The sequence below is a fragment of the Nomascus leucogenys genome, chromosome 13 (assembly GCF_006542625.1).
Source record: "Nomascus leucogenys isolate Asia chromosome 13, Asia_NLE_v1, whole genome shotgun sequence".
In the NCBI taxonomy this organism is placed as follows: domain Eukaryota; kingdom Metazoa; phylum Chordata; class Mammalia; order Primates; family Hylobatidae; genus Nomascus; species Nomascus leucogenys.
Window position 1 is genome coordinate 78,913,535 of NC_044393.1, and position 26,849 is coordinate 78,940,383.

The window sequence follows — 26,849 nt, forward strand, 5'->3', positions numbered from 1 at the left end:
AGGTTCTATTTTTTTAGAGATTAAACTATGAATAAAATATTATGTCTGTTATTTTCTTTAAAATACTTCAGCACAAAAGTATAAAACAAAACAATCTCAGTGACTAAAAACATGGCATATCAGAGAATAATCACTTTCTTTTTTTTTTTGAGACGAAGTCTCGCTCTGTCGCCCAGGCTGGAGTGCAGTGGCGCCATCTCGGCTCACTGCAAGCTCCGCCTCCCAGGTTCACGCCATTCTCCTGCCTCAGCCTCTCTGAGTAGCTGGGACTACAGGCGCCCGGCACCGCGCCCGGCACCACACCCGGCTAATTTTTTGTCTTTTTAGTAGAGACGGGGTTTCACCGTGGTCTCGATCTCCTGACCTCGTGATCCGCCCGCCTCGGCCTCCCAAAGTGCTGGGATTACAAGTGTGAGCCACCGTGCCCAGCCTGAGAATAATCACTTTCTAGCCTTTGCTAGGTCATGGTTACTTTATCAGTGGGCAGTTCAGGGTCAACCTTCTCTACCACAAAAACTGATGATGCCCCAAAAGCAACGAGTCTTGGGGAAGCCCAACTGGGGGAGTCATGCATTCAATGGCACATGGAGAGGGGTCTCTTCTGAAGTGCCTTCCTCCCCATTACATTGTTTTATTCTGTTATTATCAAAGCAAGGAGAAAATTATCAGTTTACGATTCTCTATAACACACCAGGAAATTTCCTGGTGGCATAATGAAAATCATCTTGCTTTTGGTTTAGGAAAGATTATACCTCCTTGACTGGAATCACAAATTTTAGGCTTTGCAGCCAATCTGAAAATCAAAAGTTGAATGTTCCACTGAAGTTTTCTCCGGCTCACAAGGCAAGGGGGAAAATGGTTCTCCAACGAGAATCTTAGCAAATATTTTATTAATACACACTGTCACAGTCCTGGGACAGAAGAGTCCTCAGAACACTGCTCCACACTGAAGATGCTGAAATGGGTGGTCAGGTCCTTAGTCTTCCAACCCCGCACTCCTTTAACAGAACCATGCTTGCTGCCCTTACCCTGTCCACATCCCTGAAAGGAAACGGATCTCCCTCAGCCAGATGCAGATAGTTGACACTCACTGCCTTTGCTACGGCAGGGGGCTCCTTATGATTAACCCAGAACAGGAAAAACTTAGCGTCAGCTGACCAAAAGGAACTCAGCCTTAATTTTTCAAAAAGTCACTCTCATTCCAGTTATCTCCAGGAAGGCGCTGTAATATCTTCAGCATGAGCACAGAGATTCCCACTGCCGAAATATTCGGAATACTTTCCTTGATTTCTCAGAGAGACTCTGTAGGTAGAAAAGCTTATTATTAGTGATTACGTTCTTTTATAGGGACAAAGGATAGATGATTTGTCCCACAATGATCTGGATATGTCTAGGACTAAGTAAAAATTCATTTTGTAGTGTGCTATACATAATGTATACCTAAAGTCAGACTAAAGATCAAGGGGCCGATGTTCTACTGTCAGACTCCTGTTAACACACTCTGAGCCTCTAAGACATGGCTTGTATCCTGCCTTCAGGCATCTGTATCTGTCCTCATCTTTGTACTTGAGGATGACACTTCTGACTTGCCATTAGTGCAGCCTATGTTTTGCATTGGTTTTTCTTTTTTTTTTTTTTTTTTTTTTTTGAGACGGAGTCTCGCTCTGTCGCCCAGGATACAGTGCAGTGGCGCAATCTCGGCTCACTGCAAGCTCTGCCTCCTAGGTTCACGCCATTCTCCTGCCTCAACCTTCCCAGTAGCTGGGACTACAGGTGCCCACCACCACGCCCGGCTAATTTTTTGTATTTTTAGTAGAGACGGGGTCTCACTGTGTTAGCCAGGATGGTCTCGATCTCCTGACCTTGTGATCCACCTGCCTCGGCCTCCTAAAGTGCTGGGATTACAGGTGTGAGCCACTGCGCCCGGCCTGCACTGGTTTTTCATTCATGATGCTGAATTGGCCCTAGTTCATTATTTCTCGTGAATAAGTACTTATACTTATGTGATGCCTAGCTGAGGTTAACAGTATAAACCAAGGCCAGCTAATAAAAACAGAGTTGAATGACCCCTATAAGTTTAAGCTCTGGCCTTGGTCTTCACCGCTTTTATGTTCTAGCCGGCAGTGCTAATAATAGGAAGAATCTCACTGCCATCTGATCATGCCAGTGAAGTACTCTGAGATTCTGAGAAATGGTGGTAAAGGGAGACAAAGTAATTCATTAGGAGACAAAAGCTCTTGGTGAATCAGAACACTTGGTTCTGTCTGCCTTTCAGAGTCACAATAAAGAGCAAATATTCTACGCAGAAATGGTCTCAGTGAGAGTACAAAGAATGTCTAGCAAGATGATCCACAGTTACCTCCAGTTTCTCATATGACGCTTTCACAGGTTTTTTTTTTGGTTTTTTTTTTTTTGAGACAGAGTCTCGCTCTGTCGCCAGGCTGGAATGCTGTGGCGCAATCTCGGCTCACTGCAACCTCTTGACTCCCTGGTTCAAGCGATTCTCCTGCCTCAGCCTCCTGAGTAGCTGGGATTACAGGCATGTGCCACCACGCCCGGCTAATTTTTGTATTTTTAGTAGAGATGGAGTTTCACGTGCCAGGATGGTCTCATCTCCTGACTTCATGATCTGCCTGCCTCGGCCTCCCAAAGTGCTGGGATTACAGGCGTGAGCCACCACGCCCGGTCCACTTTCACAGTTTTTTAAAAATCTATCCTCTTTAAGGATGTTTCAATAAGTTCCAGGAGGAAAAAGTTTGAATTCTTACTAATGACTGAGGGAAATTTAGTTAATAGAGTGACAAAGTTGAAAGAAACATGAGTTGAAAAAATAGTATACACTTTTTTCTTTTTTTTTTTTTTTTTGAAAGGGAGTCTCACTCTGTTGCCCACGCTGGAGTGTAGTAGTGTGATCTCAGCTCACTGCAACCTCCACCTCCCAATTCTCCTGCCTCAGCCTCTGGAGTAGCTGGGATTACAGGTGCATGCCAACAGTCCTGGCTAATTTTTGTATTTTCAGTAGAGATGGGTTTTTGCCATGTTGGCCAGGCTGGTCTTGAACTCCTGACCTCAGGTGATTCCCCTGCCTCAGCGTCCCAAAGTGCTGGGATCACAGGCATAAGCCACTGTGCCTGGCCTCGGTATATACTTTTTTTTTTTTTTCGAATATCAGGATCCTTTACTACACAGTCTCATTAAGCTTTCTAGCTTCGTCACAGCAGCTGTCAGAAGGTTAAAAGACACACTACCAAAGAAAAAAAAGTCCTGGAATCCAGGGCCAATTATGAGGCCAACTTTTCCTACTACAAAACAAAAACAAAACCCCATGGGCTTTCTTTTTCGTATGGCAGTGACAGAGAGGAGTCTTATTGAAAACTGCCAATATACTAGTTCCTGAATATCTAGGCAGAGAAATGCAGATTTTTTTTTTCTGTGAAAACTTGGAAAACCTTCACCTGCATATTTACTAAGGGTACTAATATACATTTATTTTTATTTTTATTTTTTTTGAGACAGAGTCTCTCTCTGAAGCCCAGGCTGGAGTGCAATGGCACGATCTTGGCTCACTGCAACCTCCGCCTCCTGGGTTCAAGCGATTCTCCAGCCTCAGCCTCAGCCTCCCAAGTAGCTGGGATTACAGGCACCTGCCACCACACCTGGCTATTTTTTTTTTTTTTTTTTTTTTGTATTTTTAGTAGAGACAAGGTTTCACCATGTTGGTCAGGTTGTCTCAAACTCTTGACCTCAGGTGATCCATTCGCCTTGGCCTCCCAAAGTGTTAGGATTACAGGCGTGAGCCACCGCACCCGGCCATGCAATTTTGGACTTTCAGCATTACTATAGTTCCCTCCAGTGGAATCCTGTAACCCTAGAAAACCATGAATCTAGGAGTGCTGCTCGTAAATATCTGCTGACAAGTATTATTTTACTTTGTCCTTGAAAGTTATAGACTATGGTCAGAAATTGTTACCAGCTACAAGGAAAATTTGGGAGTGAGCCAGCCAAGGAGAGAACCCAGTTTTCATGATTCCGTATTACCCAGCCTATCACTTCCAATCTTTACACAGAGCAAACACTTGACTTTTCTTCTCAGTTGTCACCCAAATTTGAAACCCACAGCAGTCATGGCTGCAATGGCTAGCAGAGTCACAGTCTGGGCTGTGGAACAGAGTAAAGTAATGTGCCCAGCGTGTGGAATGAAACCATCATCTTGGTGTTAGAGCCTAGTGCTCCAAACAGTTAAGTTAACTGGCCAGGCTCCAAGTGCAAGTGACAGCAACTGAAAGAAAAAGCAGCTGTCTGCAACATGAGGCCGGAGCAGCTGCCTGTTCATCTATTTCTGTTTCCATACTCCTTTTCTACTTGGAGTCATTTTATTTAGGAGAACAAAAGAATTTATCAGAACTTGATGGAATGCCATATGCTAAACTGCAGAAAGACGAACTGGTTCTATGCCTAATCCCTAGGATGAAAGCAGAATGAGTCTAACTTGATGTATAAGCCGGGCATGGTGGCTCATGCCTGTAATCCCAGCATTTTGGGAGGCTGAGGCAGGTAGATTACCTGAGGTCAGGAGTTTGAGACCAGCCTGGCCAACATGGTGAAACCCCATCTATTAAAAATACAAAATTAGCCGGGTGTGGTGGTGGGCGCCTGTAATCCCAGCTACTTGGGAAGCTAAGGCAGGAGAATTGCTTGAACCCAGGAGGCAGAGGTTGCAGAGAGCTGAGATCGCGCCATTGGACTCCAGCCTGGGCAACAAGAACGAGACTCCATCTCAAAAAACAAACAAACAAACAAAAAAACCCAAATAACTTGATGTATGAAAGCTGAAGGCAGGCGGGGTGCTAATTATAGGCCCAGCCTCTGCTCCTCCTCCCATAAACAGCAAGTGCTACCCACACACAAGGCAGTGGCTTATCTCACCACGGAGTCTGTTTCAGCTGGCTGGCTAGACTGTTTGTGGGCCAAGAGGATGGTCAGCACTGCTTTCCAGCCTGGCTCTGCTGGGGCGCTGCCATCTGGTTCAGTTCCACCATTCTCCCTGCTTTCTTTGCCAAGTGTGATATTCACCCAAGGGCACCAGTCTCTATGCTGAGAGGTGGGATCAAAGAAGCTTCGGGAAGATGTGTCCTGAGGGAGGAGAAAAAGAAATAGCATTCATGGGTAGATGCTATGTAAGTTCAGGGAGGCACTGCTGTTAGTTATCAAGTCCAGAATCTCACAACTACCCATACTCCGAGTGTTTATGCTCTCCTTCAAACTTTGCCTACACATTTTCCTCTCATTTTCTTTATTTTTTCACTCCTTTTGTGTTAAACAAACTATACCTTATCACAAGGGATAAGGGATACCCAACCCCCAGGCCATGGATGGGTACCAGGTCGCACAGCAGGAGGTGAGCAGCAGGCAGGCAAGCAAAGCTTCATCTGAATTTATAGCCGCTCCCCATTGTTTGCATCACTGCCTGAGCTCTGCCTCCTGTCAGATCAGCAGTGGCATTAGATTCTCATAGGAGCAGGAACCCTACTGTGAACTGCACATGTGAGGGATCTAGACTTCGGGCTCCTTATGAGAGTCTGACACCTAATGATCTGTCACTGTTTCCCGTCACCCCCAGAAGAGATCATCTAGTTGCAGGAAAACAAGCTGCGGGTTCCCACTGATTCTATATTATGGTGAGTTGTACAATTATTTAATTATATATTACAATATAATAATAATAGAAATAAAGTACACAATACATGTAATACATGTAATGTGCTTGTATCATCCCGAAACCATCCTCCCAACTGTGGTCTGTGGAAAAATGGTCTTCCATGAAAACGGTCCCTGGTGCCAAAAAGGTTGGGGACCACTGCCGTATCAGGTTTGTCCCTGTATCACACTGCTGTTCCATTTGCTTGAAATATCTATTATTTCTCCAGAATCCACCCCAAAGGAACAAAAAGGAGCAAAAAACATGACTGACATTTTTTCCCTTTGGTCACCCAACTTTAAACTTATTCACATGGTCTACTTTTTGCACTGGACCATGGCAGGGCTCATGCCTGCTTCTCCATGCTGCCCAGGGAGGGCCCAATATGCTGTTTATGCTCAGCCACTGCTACATGCGAGGTGGACTCACCGAACTGCTGGAGGAGCAGAGGCGAGCTCGCTTGGCTTTCCGCAGAGGGCTAGATGGTACCTCCGGGCCAGGAGTGTCTCCTGTTCCCATGCTTCGGGTCACTGGGCGAGTTCTGGTGGTGGGGCTAGCAGCCTCTGGCTCAGAACGGTCAACAGGACTGGAAGAGTCCCAGCTCCGAGTTCGAGAGACAATGGGACCAGGGCTCTTTTCAGCCTGAAGGAAAGGGGAGATAATGGAAGTACACCAATGATATTAATGATTATGGTCAGAAATACTTCTTTCTTTAATCTGTTTTCTTTTTTTTTGAGACAGAGTCTCGCTTTGTTGCCAAGGCTGGAGAGCAGTGAGGCGATCTTGGCTCACTGCAACCTCTGCCTCCCAAGTTCAAGTGATTCTCCTGCCTCAGCCTCCCAAGTAGCTGGGATTACAGGTGCCCGCCACCACGCCCGTCTAATTTTTGCATTTTTGGTAGAGATGGGGTTTCACCATGTTGGCCAGGCTGGTCTCAAACTCCTGACCTCAAGTGATCTGCCTGCCTCAGTCTCCCAAAGTGCTGGGATCATAGGCGTGACCCACCGGGTCTGGCTGAATTTAGCTTCTCCATTAGTGAACAGAAACACTATGTAGTATTGTAATCAATGTAGTGGGAAGTGAAGCCTATCCACCTAAATTAATTGCCAACTTTCTAGCAACAACACTTTAGCCAAGAATGTTATTTAAAAGTCCACCCCAAACAAGCCAAGTGCATACCTGCTCTGAGCCTGGGGAGAAAGTGGCATCCTGGCTCCGGGTCATCATCCTCCGAGGAGATTCAGGCACCAGAGGTAAGCGCTCTGGTCGCCCCTCAAGGCCTGGGATGGTGGAGCTGGTCAGGCCAAAGGATGCATCCAGGTCAGTCATGGACGATTCAATCTGCTGGAAGCCCCAGAGCCCCACCTTCCTCATACACTGCGAACATGTTATCAGGGAGAGCTGCATGGGTTCCAAAGAGGAACTAGATAGGAATGAAGAAGAAAGAGAGTTTTCTCAAAGTGTAACATTTCCAAATGACTAAGTGTAATGACTCGTGAGTATGCTTTATCTCATCCAATTTCTAGAACAGTCCAGTGGATGGGGAACCATGTCCTATCAGAGCCTCTGTGCTCCAATCTCAGGACCCAGCTTCATACTTCATCATCTTTCACATATTTCCCACAGAAAGACCTTGGATTCTTAGTGTGCTCTCTATGGTAAGACTGTTTTGCAGGCATGTTTTAAAAGTTTCTCAGCCGGGTGAGATGGCTCATGCCTGTAATCCCAGCACTTTGGGAGGCCAAGGTGGGTGGATCACCTGAGGTCAGGAGTTCGAGACCAGCCTGACCACCACCAACAACAACAACAACAAAAAGGTTTCTCCTGTCCCTCTTTTTTTTTTTGAGACAGAGTTTAGCTCTTGTTGCCTAGGCTGGAGTGCAATGGTGCGATCTCGGCTCACTGCAACCTCTGCCTCCCGGGTTCAAGTATTCTCCTGCCTCAGCCTCCTGAGTAGCTGGGATTACAGGCACCCGCCGCCATGCCCGGCTAATTTTTGTATTTTTAGTAGAGATGGGGTTTCACCATGTTGGCCAGGCTGGTCTCGAATTCCTGACCTCAGGTGATCCACCCGCCTTGGCCTCCCAAAGTGCTGGGATTACAGGTGTAAGCCACCGTACCCGCCCTCTCTTGTCCCTCTTAAAGTCTTTTCCCTTTAAACAAAAAACATTCCTTAATCTACCAAAGAGAGCATATTTAAAATAAATCAAGATTTATTTACTGTCAGAACCAATCTTGATTTATTTTAAATATGCTCTCTTTGGTAGATTAAGGATAGTGGGAGTCTATGCCAAATTGAGCAGCTGGAATGGAAATAGCAACATGGGGGCCTAGAAGACTCCAGCTGGTGTTTCCTATGGTAGTTTTTATCAATTAAGCGGATTTTTCTTCCTTTCTAAAAATAGAAAAGAACTTCCTATTTTTCCTTCTTAAAAATAGAAAAGAGCTTATTTTCTTTCCATTTTTAGAAAGGAGGTTCACTGTTTATAGAACACAAATTCAGCCGGGTGCGGTGGCTCACGCCTGTAATCCCAGCACTTTGGGAGGCCGAGGTGGGCGGATCACGAGGTCAGGAGATCGAGACCATCCTGGCTAACACGGTGAAACCCCGTCTCTACTAAAAATACAAAAAATTAGCTGGGCGTGTGGCAGGTGCCTGTAGTCCCAGCTACTTGGGAGGCTGAGACAGGAGAATGGCATGAACCTGGGAGGTGGAGCTTGCAGTGAGCTGAGATCGTGCCACTGCACTCCAGCCTGGGCGACAGAATGAGACTCTGTCTCAAAAAAAAAAAACAAAAAAACACAAATTCCCAGTTGAGAAGCAACAGTACAAGAAACAAAGTTCAGTTGTGAACACCAAGAATTCCTGAATTCCAATTCTGGTTTTGTTACTAATTCTTATTATCCATTCTCCTCGCACCATCCCCCACCCAGTTTTTCTTTGTCTCTTTTTCTCACGGGAAACACCATGTGATTTCTAAATACGATTAGTGACTGATATATATGGGTGTAATGCTGTTGTCATGGTTCATGTCTCCGGGCAAAATTCGCTGACTCACCTACACGCCCAGCCACACACAGAGAGAATACAGGCAGTGATGTGGACTTGGATGTCTGAGCCTAATTTGGTTGTAGTTTTTCTCTCATCAGTTCGGTGATCAAGTTCATCTTCAAGCAGGTGTAGGAGAAGACTGATCTTGTCTTCTGTCAAGCACTACAAGGGAGCCACATAAAAAACTTCATTTCAACCACCATAAAAAGAAAAATTACACATTATAGCATACCTAGATGGTACAAGCCAAAAATCAGGAAGGAAATTACAAACATGAAGATAGTTCTCTTCACAGAGAACAAATACTTCCAGGACAGGGCTATAGTATCACACAGAAGCTTTCTGAATTGCCCTGAATCTGCTGACTGAGAAAGATGGAGTCTCCCTGGAACTGCCAAAACTCTTGTTAGCACTAAATTGTTTTCAATTTACCAGCTGCAGATTTTCCCTGAAACCTGCAAACTTCAAACCCAAATAGTGAAAACAAATTACTGCTTATGTCTTAGCCTGACGCTATAAACATTAAAGAGGCTGGGCATGGTGGCTCACGCCTGTAATCCCAGCACTTTGGGAGGCCAAGGCAGGGGGATCACGAGGTCAGGAGATCGAGACCATCCTGGCTAACATAGTGAAACCCCGTCTCTACTCAAAATACAAAAAATTGGCCAGGCGTGGTGGCGGGTGCCTGTAGTCCCAGCTACCCTGGAGGCTGAGGCAGGAGAATGGCGTGAACCTGGGAGGTGGAGCTTGCAGTGAGCCGAGATTGCGCCACTGCACTCCAGCCTGGGCGAATGAGCAAGACTCCGTCTCAAAAAAAAAAAAAATTAAACAAAAAAAATTTTAGAGATGGGGTCTCACTATGTTGGCCATGCTGGTCTTGAACTCCTGAGCTCAAGCAATCCTCCCACCTCAGCCTCCTGAGTAGCTGGGACTACAGGCGTGCATCAAAGTGCCCCAGGCTCTAAATTTACTTTTTGACAGAAAAACAAAGCTTGTTAGACTTTATTTTTGTTCTAAGAAAAATAAGGAACCATGACCAGGTGGAAAAAAAATTGCCTTGGCTAGGGACAGGGTTATATTCATAATAAGCATCAGAGGTTAATAGTTTCAGTCTATGGCCATACCACCCTGAACGCATCCAATCTCATCTGATCTCGGAAGCTAAGCAGGGTCAGGCCTGGTTAGTACTTGGAGGGGAGTTTGGGAGGTTAACAGTTTGATGCTAAAACCCATACCACTCTCTTAATTTGAAGAGGCTACTATTTCCTACAGTAAAGCTTGTCTTCATGGAGTACCCACAGGGTGATTAAATGGAACAGTAAATATTCAGTTTCAAAGTACAGATTGACTACAGCATTTATTTTATTTTATTTCTGAGACGGAGTTTCGCTCTTGTTGCCCAGGCTGCAGTGCAATGGTGCGATCTTGGCTCACTGCAACCTCTGTCTCCCGGGTTCAAGTATTCTCCTGCCTCAGCCTCCAGGGTAGCTGGGACTATAGGCACAAACCACCACGCCCAGCTAATTTTTTGTATTTTTAATAGAGACGGGGTTTCACCATGTTGGCCAGGCTGGTCTCGAACTCCTGACCTCATGTGATCTGCCCACCTCAGCCTCCCAAAGTGCTAGGATTACAGGCATGAGCCACTGTGCCCGGGCTGACTAGAGCATTTAAACGTTTCTACTCACAAGGAGAAAGGAGTTTGTTACTTTCTTTGAAAAATGATGGCCGGGCGTGGTGGCTCACGCCTGTAATCCCAGCACTTTGGGAGGCTGAGGCTGGCGGATCACGAGGTCAGGAGATCGAGACCATCCTGGCTAACACGGTGAAACCCCGTCTCGATTAAAAATACAAAAAATTAGCTGGGCGTGGTCGCACGCACCTGTAATCCCAGCTACTTGGGAGGCTGAGGCAGGAGAATCGCTTGAACCCGGGAGGTGGAGGTTGCAGTGAGCCAAGATCGCCACTGCACTACAGCCTGGCGACAGAATGAGACTCCGTCTCAAAAAAAAAAAAAAAAAGATATGCAATAAACCATATGCAGTCACATTTCAGTATTTTCTGTTATACAGTTTAAGTAGGCTGGGTGTGCTGGCTCATGCCTGTAATCCCAACACTTTGGGAGGCCGAGGCGGGTGGATCACCTGAGGTCAGGAGTTTGAGAACAGCCTGACCAATATGGTGAAACCCTGTCTCTACTAAAAATACAAAAATTAGCCGGGTGTGGTGGCAGATGCCTGTAATCCTAGCTACTCAGGAGGCAGAGGCAGGAGAATTGCGTGGACCCGGGAGGCAGAGGTTGCAGTGAGCCGAGATTACACCATTACACTCCAGCCTGGGCGACAGAAAGGGACTCGGTCTCAAAATAATAATAATAATAATTTAAGTAATAAATCAAGATAAAATTGAATTAATGGGAAGCATATATTCAGGGCAAAGTTGAATCTATGCTTATAGGTTACAGCCCTAAAACCTGGCCCAAATAAACTCTCTGCTTATATACATATATGTTAAATTGAATCTATGCCATTTAAAAAAACATACCTAGCCGGGCGTGGTGGCTCACGCCTGTAATCCCAGCACTTTGGGAGGCTGAGGTGGGTGGATCACGAGGTCAGAAGATCGATACCATTCTGGCTAACACAGTGAAACCCTGTCTCTACTAAAAATACAAAAAATTAGCCGGGCAAGGTGGCAGGCGCCTGTAGTCCCAGCTACTCAGGAGGCTGAGGCAGGAGAATGGCGTGAACCTCAGGGGGCGGAGCCTGCAGTGAGCCGAGATTGCGTCACTGCACTCCAACCTGGGCGACAGCAAGACTCCATCTCAAAAAAAAATAAAAAATAAAAATAAAAAAATAAATAAAAAAACATACTTAAACGTTCAACTGGAACTCTCAACTGTCACCTTCCTGGTGGAGACTGAAAAGGTCAGCTGAGAGACAGACAAGCAGTTCTCTTCACAGCAATTGCATCTTCTTGTCATTAAAAGAAATGCTTCAGGTATAAATGCTGGCAACAACTGGAGGCCATTGCAGCCTAGTCAGGAAAAACTCACCATAGTTTTCAAATCCTCCGGCCTTAGGGAAGGAAGCTGGAGGTCCAAGTGACAAAGGCTTTGAAAACGATCTAGGAATTCACTAACAAGAATAGCAGGCTCATCCAGGGGCAACATCCCAAATCGGTCTGTGGAAAAAGTAAACGGGAAGATTATATTGGTGTAAACTATAAAAAATAAAAAACACGGCCGGCATGGTGGCTCATGCCTGTAATCCCAGCACTTTGGAAGGTCGAGGTGGGCGGGTCACCTGAGGTCAGGAGTTCAAGACCAACCTGGCCAACATGGTGAAACCCGTCTCTACTAAAAATACAAAAAATTAGCCAGGCATGGTGGCGCGTGCCTGTAATCCCAGCTACTCGGGAGGCTGAGACAGGAGAATCACTTGAACCCAGGAGGCAGAGGTTGCAATGAGGCCAAGATCGTGCCACTGCGCTCCAGCCTGGGCAACAGGGAGAGACTGTCTCAAAAAAATAATAATAAAATAAAAGAAATAAAAAACACGTATTGAATGATTGAGGAAATGTAGTAAAATTGATGAACTATTTGATGGTGTCAGGAAATTATTGTTTTTCATTTTGATGGGGCTGTAATGATACTACTGAGAGACCATGTTTAAAAAGTAGAATCCCTATTTTTTATATTTTGAAATATTTAGATAACATGGCATAATATGTGGGACTGAACTTCAAAATAATGCAGAGGGGGAGGGTGTTAGGTGTTAGGAATATAGAAGAAACAAGATCGGCCATGAGTTGATCATTGTTGAAGTTGAGTGATGGGGTTTCATTATTTACACTATTCCGTGTACTTCTATATATGTTTGAAATTGTTACCTTAAGAAAGAGAAAACAAAACAGAGTTAGCGGAGGTGGATGCTTAAATAGGCGAAAAGGCTTAAAGAACCATCATTTTATAACTACCAAGTTATAACTTACCGTGAGCTAAGAACGAAAAAAATGGCATGTTCCTAAAATCTACACAAGAGATACAAGAAGGCTTGCATTATAAGGTGAAGCTTAACTGGGTACCAGAGTAAATAAAGTATACAATTAGGAATTCTACTGGTAATACCTAAGTTGGAAAAGAAAGAATCTGCCTGAAATCTAAGCAGTGTGGAAACTGATTATATACTATAATATAATTATCTCTGGCATTACCCAATTCACCTACTGCATACTTGGTACACTGGTACAAAGGCAAATGATGAGTGCAGAAAGGCCTTGCTAAGCTACTTCCTAAAGAGGTCAGTCTAGTAGGCCTAGGATGAAGTAGAAACTACACTGAATCAGCTTTTTTTTTTTTTTTTTTTTCCCCGAGACAGAGTTTTTGCTCTGTCGCCCAGGCTGGAGTGCAATGGTGCGATCTCGGCTCACTGCAACCTCCGCCTCCCAGGTTCAAGCAATTCTCCTGCCTCAGCCTCCCGAGTAGCTGGGATTACAGGTGCCTGCCACCATGCCTGGCTAATTTTTCTATTTTTAATAAAGACAGGGTTTACTCATGTTGGCCAGGCTGATCTTGAACTCTTGGCCTCAGGTGATCCACCCGCCTTGGCCTCCAAAAGTGCTGAGATTACAGGCGGGAGTCACCGTGCCCAGCCCTGAATCAGCTTTAATAAAGAATGAAAACACATTTTGGAAGAGATTTCATAGGAAAAGTGAAGAGAGAACATGTCATCCTAGCCCAATCGTCTAAAAAGTAGGAAGCCACTCGACTCACTGGTCTTCTCTCAGCCTCAAATTAACATTTAGTTGCTCAACAGCACTATAAGGCAGCCCCGCAGGCTACAAAGATGAGACACACATTCAACACCCTTAAGTCACTCATAATCTAATATGGAAGCCAGACATGCAATGTGATTACAGTGTGATAAGTGTTATTACAACAGTAAAGACAGACCATTATGAGAGTTTACAACAGGGATACAGCAGATACTGTTGGCTGTTCACCCAGCTATCTCCTGCTCCTGCCTTGCTAGCAGAAGCAGGGTTTTGTTTGGTGTCTTGTCTTTCTCACAGGGTAAATTCCTGACTTGTCTCTACCAATCACAACAGCAGCGTTTTCCTTAACAGTGACCCATTTAGGAAGGGGTATTTGATCTAGTTGTGGCAAATAGACATGAAAGGTGTTGGGCTGGAGGGATTCTGTGACTACGGGAAGGCTAGATGACATTTGCACATGACTCTTCCAACTGCTGCCATCAAGAAACCTTGAGAGGAACTAGTTTTAGAACAAGATGACATGCTTCTTGCAAGGACTGGGTCTTTAGTGCTATCTCTGAGCCAATAAATTAACCAACCCTGCAGGAATCCTGCTTTCTTTTCAAAGCTATTTTATTTTTTGAGACAGTGTTGCTCTGTTGCCCAGGCTAAAGTGCAGGGGCATGATCTTGGCTCACTGCAACCTCCACCTCCTAGGTTCAAATGATTCTTGTGCCTCACCCTCCCGAGTAGCTGGGATTACAGGTACGTGTCACCATGCCTGGCTAATTTTTTTTGTATTTTTAGTAGAGACGGGGTTTTGCCATGTTAGCCAGGCTGGTCTCGAACTCCTGGCCTCATGTGATCTGCCTGCCTCGGACTCCCAAAGTGCTGGGATTACAGATGTGAGCCACCGTACCTGGCAATTCTTTCCTTTTTTTAAATAAGAATTTTTAATTTTTGTCTTAGTTAGAAGCGAACATAAAGCTATCTCGGCTTTTTTTTTATTTTATTTTATTTATTTTTTTGAGACGGAGTTTCATTCTTGTCGCTCAGGTGGAGTGCAATGGCGCAATCTTGACTCATTGCAGCGTCCACCTCTCGGGTTCAAGCAATTCTCCCGCCTCAGCCTCCCAAGTAGCTGGGACTACAGGCGTGAGTAATTTTTGTATTTTTAGTAGACAGGGGGTTTCACCATGCTGGCCAGGCTGGTCTCAAACTGCCAACCTTGGGTGATCCACCCGCCTTGGCCTCCCAAAGTGCGAGGATTACAGACAGGCATGAGCCACTGCGCCCAGCCGTTCTGTGATTTTTTTGTTTTTTTGAGACAGAGTCTCACTCTGTTGCCAGGCTGGAGTGCAGTGGCACAATCTTGGCTCACTACAACTTCCGCCTCCGGGTTCAAGTGATTCTCCTGCCTCAGCCTCCCGAGTAGCTGGGACTACAGGCACCTGCCACCACGCCCAGCTGATTTTTTATATTTTTAGTAGAGATGGGGCTTCACCATGTTGGCCAGGATGGTCTCCATCTCTTGACCTCGTGATCCGCCCGCCTCGGCCTCCCAAAGTGCTGGGATTACAGGCGTGAGCCACTGCACCCGGCCCATTTTGTGATGTTTTAACTCTCGTTTCCATCTCCCCTTCCCCAGCTCAGCTCTGTGGTAGCCTTGAAAACCCACACCCAGCAGGGCGTGGTGGCTCACGCCTGTAATCCTAGCACTTTGGGAGGCCAAGGCGGGTGGATCACCTGAGGTTGGGAGTTTGAGACCAGCCTGACCAACATGGAGAAACCCCATCTCTACAAAAAACACAAAATTAGCCGGGCATAGTGGCGCATGCCTGTAATCCCAGCTACTCGGGAGGCTGAGGCAGAATCGCTTGAACCCGGGAGGTGGAGGTTTGGTGAGCCGAGATTGAGCCATTGCACTCCAGCCTGGGCAACAAGAGCAAAACTCCATCTCAAAAAAAAAAAAAAGAAAAAAGAAAACCAACATCCTCACAATCATGGTGAAAACCAGTAGCTTAGCAGTCACTGGAGAGCACAGAAAAGAGGTGGAGCTCCTTCAAAGCCCCATTCCAGAGAACCACCATTATTTGATCTGTGTGGCAGTTGCCTGGAACATCATACTGTCCCAGTGAGAACACCCTTTTCCCCAGACACGTTTTGAAAAATGATCATTGGCAACTGTTTAACATCACAGTTGCTTTCAGGCAGCAGTATGAGTTGGAGCAAATAACAAGCTGACCAAAAACCTTAAAAGCTGGGAAATGAAATGTCCATAGGCAGGCTTGAAAGGCTCTGACATATTCCCTGGAATCTAGAAGGACATGTGCAAATATAGAGCTATACACATGCCCAAGAAGGACCTGAAAAGGCCCTAAGCTCTCATCTGTGGCTGATGCTGAGGTTCTGCACAAGCAGGAAGTGAAGGTTAACACAGAGCTGCACACTGCTTGCTTGACTACTGAAGGTGTGCTCCCCTCACCACACACAGAGCTCCTTGGCAAGACTGGGGGACTTATTGGTTCCAGGCATTTAAAGAAATCTCTGTCCAATCATCCTGTGAAAGTTGATTTTGAGGCCAGGCACAGTGGCTTACGCCTGTACTACCAACACTTTGGGAGGCCGAGGTGGGCAGATCACGAGGTCAGCAGTTCAAGACCAGCCTGGCCAACATGGTGAAACACTGTCTCTACTAAAAATACAAAAATTAGCCAGGCATGGTGGTAGATGCCTGTAAATCCTAGCTACTTGGGAGGCTGAGGCAGGAGAATTGCTTGAACATGGGAGGTGGAGGTTGCAGTGAGCCAAGACCACGCCATTGCATTCCAGCCTGGGCAACAGAGCAAGATTCCATCTAAAAAAAAAAAAAAGGTAAGTTGATTTTGATAATTTTTGTAAGTGTTCTTTTTGCTCTCATAGAAGATTTTCAGATGCCCTTCCTCCACCATCCCCACTGAAGACATCTTACACAGATTGAGACAAGAAACATGTATTTGAGGCCAGGTACAATTGCTCATGACTGTAATCCTAACATTTTGGGAGGCTGAGGTAGGAGGATCACTTGAGGCTAGGAGTTTGAGATCAGCCTGGGCAATATAGTGAGACCCCATCTCTACCAAAAAAAACAAAAAAATTAGCTGGATGTGGTGGCATATGCCTGTAGTCACAGTTATTCAGGAGGCTGAGGCAGGAGGATTGCTTAAGCCCAGGAATTCAAAGCTACAGTGAGCTATGATTGTGCCACTGCACTGTAGCCTGGGAGAGAGAGAGAGGAGACAGAAACGTGTACTTGATAGAAGAAATGGAAGGGAGGAAGGAAGGAAGGGAGGGAGCGTGGGGAAGAGGGGAAAGGGGGAAGGGAAGGAAGGAAGGAAGGGCGGGAGGGAAGGAAAGGAAGGGAAGGAAAAGAAAGAAAGGAAGGAAGGGAAAGATGGGAAGGAGGGGAAGGAGGGAGGGAGGAAGGGAGGGATGGACTACCTGATAGAAAAAATAATACTTACAAATATATCAGTGCTCTCCTGCTTACTAAAATTAATTTTTAAAATTAATTATTATTAGCCAGGTGGCACTTGTAAGCCCAGCTACTCTGGATACTGAGGCAGAAGTATCACTTAAGCCCAAGAGTTCAAGGTCAGTCTGGGCAACAGAGTGAGACATCTTTTTCCTTTGCTGCAGTGCAGTGGTGCAATCATGGCTCACCACAGCCTTAACCTCCCAGGCTTACGCGATCTTGCCACCTCAGCTTCCCGAGTAGCTGGGACCACAGATATGCGTAACCATGCCCAGCTAATTTTTTGTATTTTTTGTAGAGATGGGGTTTTACTATATTGTCCAGGCTGGTCTTCAATTCCTGGACTCAAGCAATCCGCCCACTTCAGCCTCCGAAAGTGCTGGGACTACGCTGGCTGCATTTTAGTTTAATTGTAATGATTATTCTCTTATTTGAGTTTCAGATATTCACAAGTGGGGTAATGGATCTCCTTTAAGCTGGCTATTCTATTCTTTTAGCATTGTCTGTAGCATTCATTTTTTTTTTTTTCCCGAGACAGAGTCCTGCTCTGTCGCCCAGGCTGCAGTGCAGTGGCACGATCTTGGCTCACTGCAACCTCTGCCTCCCGGGTTCAAGCAATTCTCCTGCCTCAGCCTCCCGAGTAGCTGGGACTACAGGCACATGCCACCATGCCTGGCTTGTTTTTTGTATTTGTATTAGAGATGGGGTTTCACTGTGTTAGCCAGGATGGTCTCAAACTCCTGACCTCGTGATCTGCCTGCCTCAGTCACCCAAAAGTGTTGGGATTACAGGTGTGAGCCACCACGCCTGGCCTGTCTGTAGCATTCTTGAAAGCATTCTTGCTTTCTAGCAACAACAGGATATTCTGGATCCAAGTTGATTTATTGTCCTTGCCCCAAGACATGGAATCAGCAACTCTCCAAAGATCCTGATCCTTTTAATCATAATAGACTAAAATGAGGGACCAAAATCTGGTTGCTAACAATGCAAAGAAGTGTGGGCAGAAGTGCTGCTGTTACTGCATTTGGGCCCCTTCTAATAGCAAAACTGGAAAAGATATTTTTTTAAACAGCCTTACTGAGGTCTAATTGACATAAACTGCATGTTTGATAAGTTTTGACATGCACATCCATGTAGCCATCACTGCTAGGTTTCTATTTTAACACCTTGAGTTTATAATTTATTTTCCCAATTTAATGCTGCATATTATTATTCTATCCTGTTTTTCTTTCTTTCTTTTTTTTTTTTTTAAGAGACAGGGTCGGCCGGGTGTGGTGGCTCACGCCTGTAATCCCAGCACTTTGGGAGGCCGAGGCGGGTGTATCACGAGGTCAGGAGATTGAGACCATCCTGGCTAACACGGTGAAACCCCGTCTCTACTAAAAATATAAAAAATTAGCCAGGTGTGGTGGCAGGCGCCTGTAGTCCCAGCTGCTCGGCAGGCTGAGGCAGAAGAATGGCATGAACCCGGGAGGTGGAGCTTGCAATGAGCCGAGACCATGCCATTGCACTCTAGCCTGAGTGACAGAGCAAGACTCCGCCTCAAAAAAAAAAAAAAAAAAAGGAGACAGGGTCTTGCTGCAGGCTGGAGGGCAGTGACATGATTATAGCTCACTGTAACTTCGAATTCCTGGGTTAAAGGGATCCTCCTGCCTCAACCTCACCAGTAGCTTAGGATGACAGGGGTATGCCACCACATCTGGCTAATTTAAAAAAATTTTTTCTTTGTAGAGACAGGGTGCCCAGCCTGGTCCCAAACTCCTGGCCGCAAGTGATCCTCCCACCTCAGCCCTGCAAAACACTGGGATTACAGGCGTGAGACTCCATGCCTGGCTGGGGTTATTACTTTAAGTCCTTTTTTGTCTTCTAAGTTTAGTTCTTTGCCTCGAGACTTACCCCTTACAGTTTGTACTTTACCCTAGTTCATGTTATCTATAACATCTCTTCCTTCAAAAAATCTCATAGCTTCTCAACACATACATTTAATAAAATCATGGTTTGGCCACTGTCTACACTTTAGTCTTCTCTTCTCCCCACAGGGACACTGTGAGCCAGCCCTGTGAAACTATTACAGCATTCCCCAAATGTACCATCCTTTGGCCTTTTGCTTTTACCCACTATTGCTGGTCTTTCAAATTCAGCCTACAGGCCAGGTACATTGGCTCACACTTATAATCGTAGCACTTTGGGAGGCCGAGGAGAGTGGATCATTTGAGGTCAGGAGTTCAAGACCAGCCTGGCTAACATGGTGAAACCCCATCTCTGCTAAAAATACAAAACTTAGCCAGGTGGTAGCGGCATGCACTTGTAATCCCAGGTACTTGGGGGTGCTAAGGCAGGGGAATCGCTTGAGCCTGGGAAGCGGAGGTTGTGGTGAGCTGAGATCGAGCCACTACACTCAAGTCTGGACGACAGAGTGAGACCGTCTCAAAAAAAAAAAACAAAAAAAACAGCTGAGTGAAGTGGCTTCCTTCTTCAAAAAATCTCGTAGTTTCTCACCTGAACCTGGGTGGCAGAGGTTGCAGTGAGCCCTGTGAAACTATTCAGCATTCCCCAAATACACCAGCACTTTTTTTTTTTTTTTTTAAATGGAGTCTCGCTGTGTCGCCCAGGCTGGAGTGCAGTGTTCAAGCGATTCTCCTGCCTCAACATCCCCTAGTAGCTGAGATTACAGGTGTGAGCCACCACGCCCGGCTAATTTTTTTGTATTTTTAGTAGAGATGGGGTTTCACCACATTGGCCAGGCTGGTCTCGAACTCCTGACCTTGTGGTCCTCCCGCCTTGGCCTTCCAGACTGCTGGGATCACAGGCGTGAGCCATCGTGACTCGCCACTTTGCCTTTTTTCTTGGACTGTATTGCAGAATGTGGATTTGGAGTAAGTGTTCCTGAAGCACTTATTTTGTCATCCACAGATTAAGATTTTCCTTCACAGGCTACACTTGAAAGTCTCAACACTTTGAAGTCTCCTCTTATGGGGCATCTAGTCTAACCCTCTGGCTTGCTACTTAGCAATGGGTGTTCTGTGATGGGGTGATTTGGAAGGAAGGAGTCTGCCCCTTTCTGAGACACAACAGTGAAGCCTTTTGATCTGAGCCTAGGTGGGAGAGATATTTTAATAGATAAACATTCTAGCTTTGATTTTTCTGAAGAGTAATATGCCTGGTATTTTTTCACAATTCAGGGGATTTTCTTTGGTGCACTTGTTGACTCTGTATGAATTTGCAACCCAAGGGAAAAGTTGGAGAGAAAACAAAGTTGGCTTTAAAAGTCAAGGTAAGGGTGGGAGCGGTGGCTCACGCCTGTAATCCCAGCACTCTGGGAGGCAGAGGCAGGTGGATCACCTGAGGAGAGGAGTTCAAGACAGCCTGGCCAAAATGGTGAAACCTCTTCACTACTAAAAATAACACTTTGGGAGGCTGAGGCAGGAGAATCGCTTGAACTCAGGAGGGAAAAATTAGCCAGGCATGGTGGTGGGCACCTGTAATCCCAGCTACTCAGAAGGCTGAGGCAGGAGAATTGCCTGAAGCCAAGAAGCAGAGGTTGCAGTGAGCCAAGATCGTGCCACTGCACTCTAGCCTGGGTGACAGAGCGAGACTCCATCTCAAAATAAAATAACATAACATAACATAACATAACGTAAAATAAAATAAATAAAATGTTTAAAGAAATTTAATTTAGTTTATAATTATTGGTAAATGTCAGAAAAAAAATTGCCTTCAAAATTATTAGTTTTGCTTAATAAATTTAAGCATAAAGTGAAATAATTGAGTGTTCTTTTATCCACACAAATGTCCTTTTAATGTTAAAGAACCAAACCAAGGGATCATATAATTGAAAGGTCATATCTAAGATCCATGTAGGAGGTAGAATGGATAGGTCAAAGTGGGTGATGACAGAGAAGAGCATCTAAAGTGACTTTCAGGTTTCTGGCTAGGACAACTGGATGGGAGGTCAGTGCCATTTGCCAAGATGGAGAAAGTTTTAGGTATAAGATGAAGAGTTCAGTTTTATACACATTGAGTTCCAGGTACCTATAATATTAAGTGGAAATGTTTGGAAGATAGATGAAAACATGAGTCAAGCTCAAAAGAGAGGTCTGGATAGGAATTAGAGGTCTCCGAGGTGGTAGCTCAAGTTATGAATGAGATCAAGAAAGCAAAATGTATAGTGACAAGAGTTGGGAATCACCAGTAGAGCCCTGGACAGACCTTAAAAACCTGGACGGCTGGGCGCGGGGGCTCACGCCTAGAGGCCTCCCAGCACTTTTGGAGGCCAAGGCAGGCGGATCACTTGAGGTCAGGAATTCAAGACCAGCCTGGCCAACATGGTGAAACCCTGTCTCTACTAAAAATACAAAAATTAACCGGGTGTGGTGGCACGCACCTATAGTCCCAGCTACTCAGGAGGCTGAGGCAGGAGAATTGCTTGAACCCGGGAAGCAGAGGTTGCAGTGAGCCTAGACTGAGCCATTGCAGCACTCCAGCCTGGGTGACAGAGCAAGACTCTGTCTCAAGAAAAAAAAAAAAAAAAAAAAAAAACTTGGACTGAGTGCACTAGACAAGGATGGAATCAAATCCTCATAGGACCAAGTTTTGTTATACAATACAGGTAAATAACTAGTAAATCCTAGCTATTTCAACAGCAGGAAATCCTTATTATACAATCATCTTCACTTAAACAATTTTATTTAATAATCCCTTTTCTACCACCCTTTCATTGATCAAAGGTAGAGGGGAATCTCTGGTTATTTTCAATCTATTTTTTCCTTTTAGTGGTAAATCATGGAATATTCCTAGCCATCAGTGACCCTGGAATTAGCCTGCCATCCTACTGAAATAAAAAATATACCGATATGGCACTGATTCCTGGTCAAGGCATGAAATATACAGATGAATAGTGTTGCTTTTTAACTATGGGTCTAAAGAATTTTTTATACTTGCTCTTAGATTCCCCACCAGAGGGCTCTGCTGTTGAAGCTGTTTACTTAGCAGGAATATGCCTACGTGATCAACAAAATATTTTTTATTTTTCATAGAGATGAGGTCTCTTTTTATTTATTGCTTAGGCTGGTCTCAAACTCCTAAACTCAAGTGATCCTCCTGTCTTGGCCTCCCAGTATTAGGATTATGGTTGGGAGCCTCTGTGCCTGGCTGATGAACAAAATATTTTTAAAAACCCAGTTGAGATTACACTTTGGGCTCTCTTATTCCAAAGTGTTCTGTGCATACATCAGTAGTTCCTGATTCAAGGGAGAGTATGTCCTCTCATGGCCCTTATATAGACAAGAAATAGGAGGTTGGACGTGGCCTCCCCAGACAGGCAGCCTGTGGCTGTGATGACACCCTTACTTCAGTGCTGTTGTGACAGTGTACTGTTTTACTGTAATAAACTGCAGATTTGTAATCACTCTCACTTGGGGTCCTGTGAGTCTTCTTTAGCAAATGAACCCTGTTTAACTTCCACCATTATTGCTGTTAGTACTCCCTCTACAGGAAGCCTAGGTAGAACATGGCGTTGCCTGGTGTGGTGGGAAAAGCAGAGGGTTTGAAATCAGATTAAACTTAGTTATAGCTTCTCTCTGGCTGGTTTTAAGACCTCTGATTCTTAGTTTCCTCACCTAAATGAACTGGGTTGTAGCCGGGCACAGTGGCTGACGCCTGTAATCCCAGCAGTTTGGGAGGCCAAGGCAGGTAGATCACTTGAGGTCAGGAGTTTGAGACCAGCCTAGCCAACATGGTGAAACCCCATCTCTACAAAAAATTTTAAAAATTAGCAGGGTGTGGCAGCAGACACCTGGAATCCTAGCTACTCGGGAGGCTGAGGCAGGAGAATCGCTTGAACCTCAGAGGTGGAGGCTACAGTGAGCTGAGATCATGCCACCTCACTCCAGCCTGGGCGAAAGAGCGAGGCTCTGTCTCAAAAAAAAAAAAAAAAAGAACTGGGTTGGTAGTATCTACCTCCCAGGGACCCTGTAAGGATTAAATGGGATAATGCATATATATGTCTAAAGCCTTGAGCATGTCAAATGCACTTCATGAAGGTAAGTAATAACACAAGTGAATATAAGTTTTTCTGGAAATAATGCAAATAGAAAAGGAGAAAAAGAGGCCGGGCGCAGTGGATCACCACTGTAATCCTAGCACTTTGGAAGGCCGAGATGGGTGGATCATCTGAGGTCAAGAGTTCGAGACCAGAGTGACCAACATGGTGAAACCCATCTCTACTAAAAATACAAAATTAGCTGGGCATGGTGGTGCACACCTGTAATCCTAGCAACTCTGGAGGCGGAGGCAGGAGAATCGCTTGAACGCGGGAGGTGGAGGTTGCAGTGAACCAAGATCGCGCCACTGTACTCCAGCCTGGGAAACTAGAGTGAAACTCCATCTCAAAAAAAAAACAAAGAAAAGGAGAAAAAGAAACTTCAAAGACTAGGTTTTCACAAACAAATAGACAATATTAGAAATGAAATGACAAAGGAAAAATGGTGAACAGGAATTCTCAAAAATAAGTACCTGGGGATGGGCTGTCTGGCCAGAAACAGAACTTCTCATGGGCAGTACACAAGGCTTTCTTCAGCTCAGCACATCGTTGCTTATCTGAAATCCACATAAACAGCAACACCTTAAAAAACACTACATAGATTCAGAATCCAATGAATGGCCTCTAAGAGCAGAGATTTAACTAAAAATAAGAGAATTTTAAAATGAGAAAATATTAGCAAGTACATAATCTTAATATTTTCCACAAAGCAGGTTCTAAATTGAGATCCTAAGATCAACAAAGGAGATACCATGTATCTCATTTTTATTTTTTATTTTTTTGAGACAGAGTTTTGCTCAGTCGCCCAGGCTTGAGTGCAGTGGTGCAATCTCGGCTCACTGCAACCTCCATCTCCCAGGCCCAAGCGATGCTCCTGCCTCGGCCACCTGAGTAGTGTTTTGTATTTTTAGTAGAAATGGGGTTTCACCATGTTAGTCAGGCTGGTCTCAAACTCCCAACCTCATGTGATCCACCCACTTCAACATCCCAAAGTGCTGGGATTACAGGCGTGAGCCACTGCACCTGGTCCCCATGTATCTTATAAAGCAGAGCATTCCAAAGTGTGAGCCTTCATAAAAGTCCTTTGTCACTCTTCGTCTAGAAGTATAAATTTTGGAATAATAAAGTAAACATGCTGCTGTTACCTAGATTACATTAAGTCAAGTCCATGCTGAAGTAGCTAGCTTAGTTAAAAAAAAAAAAAAAAAAAAAAAAAAAAAAAAAAAAAAAGGCCGGGGGCGGTGGCTCACGCCTGTAATCCCAGCACTTTGAAAGGCCGAGGTGGGTGGATCACGAGGTCAGGAGATCAAGACCATCCTGGCTAGCACGGTGAAACCCCATCTCCACTAAAAATACAAAAAATTAGCCAGGTGTGGTAGCGGGCGCCTGTAGTCCCAGCTATTTGGGAGGCTGAGGCAGGAGAATGGTGTGAACCCGGGAAGCGGAGCATGCAGTGAGCCGAGATCGCACCACTGCACTGGGCGACAGAGCCAGAATCCGTCTCAAAAAAAAAAAGACTGCCAGGCACTATGGCTTACCCCTGTAATCCCTGCACTTTAGGAGGCCAAGGTGGGCGGATCACTTGAGCTCAGGAGTTCAAGACTAGCCTGGGCAACATGGTAAAACCCCACGTCTACAAAAAAAAAAAAAAAATTAGCCAGGTGTAGTGGCACTGCACCTGCAGTCCCAGCTACTTGGGAGGCTGAGGAAGGATCGCTTGAGCCCAGGAGGTTGAGGCTGCAGTGAGTTGTAATTGCACTATTACATCTCGCTCAGCCTGGGCAACAAGCAAGACCCCATCTCAAAAAAAAAAAAAGATTGAAGTACGCATTTTTTGATCAAACTAAAATGACCTTCCCCCTCTCCCCCCTAGGAAACCAGGAAAGTATATATTTGAGTGTGGAGAAAAATGTAATCTGTACCTTATACTTACATCTGTCAAAGTCAAAAGCTGGTTGTAAACTGGCACAGAGAAAAGCTTGACAGCTAGAGCACTTGAGCATATCACATTCCACTGTGACCCAGCCATATTTTGCACAGACGAGTGGAGACAGCTCGGGGGGCTTACCTGCCCATTTCAAAGAGTATCCATGTTAAGAAAAACAACACCGCAAATATATATGTATGTGTGTCTCTGTGTGTGTGTGTGTGTGTGTGTGTGTGTGTGTGTGTATATGCATACACTGTTTTTTTGTTTTTTTTTGAGAAAAGTTCTCACTCTGTCACCCAGGCTGGAGTGTAGTGGCATGATCTAAGCTCACTACAACCTCACCCTCTCAGGTTCAAGCAATTCTCCCACCTTAGCCTCCCAAGTAGCTGGGACCACAGGTGCACACCACCACACCCAGCTGATTTTTGTATTTTTTGGTAGAGATGGGGTTTCACCATGTTGCTCAGGCTGGTCTTGAACTCCTGACCTCAGATGATCTGCCCACCTTGGCCTCCCAAAGTGCTGGAATCACAGGTGAACACTGCAAGTATATTAAAATGAATAAGTCATAATACAATCTTAACTCATTCTTTTTTTTTTTTTTGAGACAGAGTCTTGCTCTGTCACCCTGGCTGGAGTGCAATGGCACAGTCTCGGCTCGGTTTCTGCAACCTCCGCTTCCTGAGTTCAAGTGATTCTCCTGCCTCAGCCGCCCGAGTAGCTGGGATTACAGGCATCCATCACTGCACCCAGCTAATTTTTGTATTTTTAGTAGAGACGGGGTTTCATCATCTTGGCCACGTTGGTCCTGAACTTGTGATCTCGTGATCCACCCACCTTGGCCTCCCAAAGTGTTGGAATTACAGGCATGAGCCACTGAGCCTGGCCCAACTCATTCTTAATGCATATAGGATTAAACATTAAGGAGAAAGGCAATGAGAAAAGTGGTAAAAACTATTTTTAATGCACAGGCCCATACTTCACAGAATGATGAAGTTCATTTAAGTAGTAAGTGGAGGGGAAAAGTTATTAACTTATTCTTGAAGAAGCACCATGTATTTTATGTGTTTAAAATGTTTATTGGCCAAGCACAGTGGCACATGCTTGTAATCTCAGCACATTGGGAGGCTGAAGCAGGAGGATCACTTGAGCTCAGGAGTTGATGATCAGCCTGGGCAACATGGCGACACTTCATCTCTACTGAAAATCAAAAAATTAGCAGGATGTGGTGGTGCACACCCATAGTCTTAGCTAATTGAGAGGCTGAGGGAGGAGGATGGCTTGAGCCCAGGAGATCAAGGCCACAGTAAGATACGATCCCACCACTGCCCTCTAGCCTGGGCAAGAGAATGAGACCCTGTCTCAAAAAAAAAAAAAAAAAAAAAAAAAAGTTTATTATTGGTTGTCTGGTAGAATATAGCATCCATTAATTTTCACTGAATCTGAAATACTAGGAACTTAAAGGCACCAATGAAAGTACTGGGATATGCCTAAACAATAAGAAATGGTCAAAGTCAAACACACAGAAATATTTTCTGCCATTCACCTATGTTCTCCTACTGTACCCAACCATTTTTACTTTCCAAAGAATAAAGGCAATAAAATTATCCCTCTAACGTTTGATTGCTAATATCAATGGGGATGTGTGAGAATGTGTTTTACATAGCTAAAAGCATCTGTAAGTATGTATTTGGAAAGGTATCCTAAAACATTTATTACTCCTTAATATTAAATGCCCAGTTTTTTTTGTTTGTTTTGTTTTTTGAGATGGAGTCTTGCTCTGTTGCCCAGGCTGGAATGCAATGGCACGATCTCAGCTCACTGCAACCTCTGCCTCCTGGGTTCAACCGATTCTCCTGC

The 26,849-nt window shown here is 45.0% G+C and overlaps 1 protein-coding gene across 1 annotated transcript in view; it reads right to left on the reverse strand.

Annotated features, from left to right (window-relative positions):
• Window positions 1–868: 868 nt before the first annotated feature.
• ZC3HC1 (zinc finger C3HC-type containing 1) overlaps window positions 869–26,849 on the reverse strand; it is a 34,561-nt gene continuing 8,580 nt past the window's right edge. The window contains exons 3-10 of the mRNA XM_003261325.3: window positions 24,993–25,143; window positions 23,533–23,616; window positions 11,806–11,933; window positions 8,758–8,912; window positions 6,878–7,121; window positions 6,128–6,340; window positions 4,927–5,133; window positions 869–1,302 (exon numbers count right to left, since the gene is read on the reverse strand). Coding sequence (XP_003261373.2) covers window positions 1,234–1,302; window positions 4,927–5,133; window positions 6,128–6,340; window positions 6,878–7,121; window positions 8,758–8,912; window positions 11,806–11,933; window positions 23,533–23,616; window positions 24,993–25,143 — 1,251 coding nt within the window. The 3' untranslated portion in view covers window positions 869–1,233. The remainder of the gene's footprint in view (window positions 1,303–4,926; window positions 5,134–6,127; window positions 6,341–6,877; window positions 7,122–8,757; window positions 8,913–11,805; window positions 11,934–23,532; window positions 23,617–24,992; window positions 25,144–26,849) is intronic.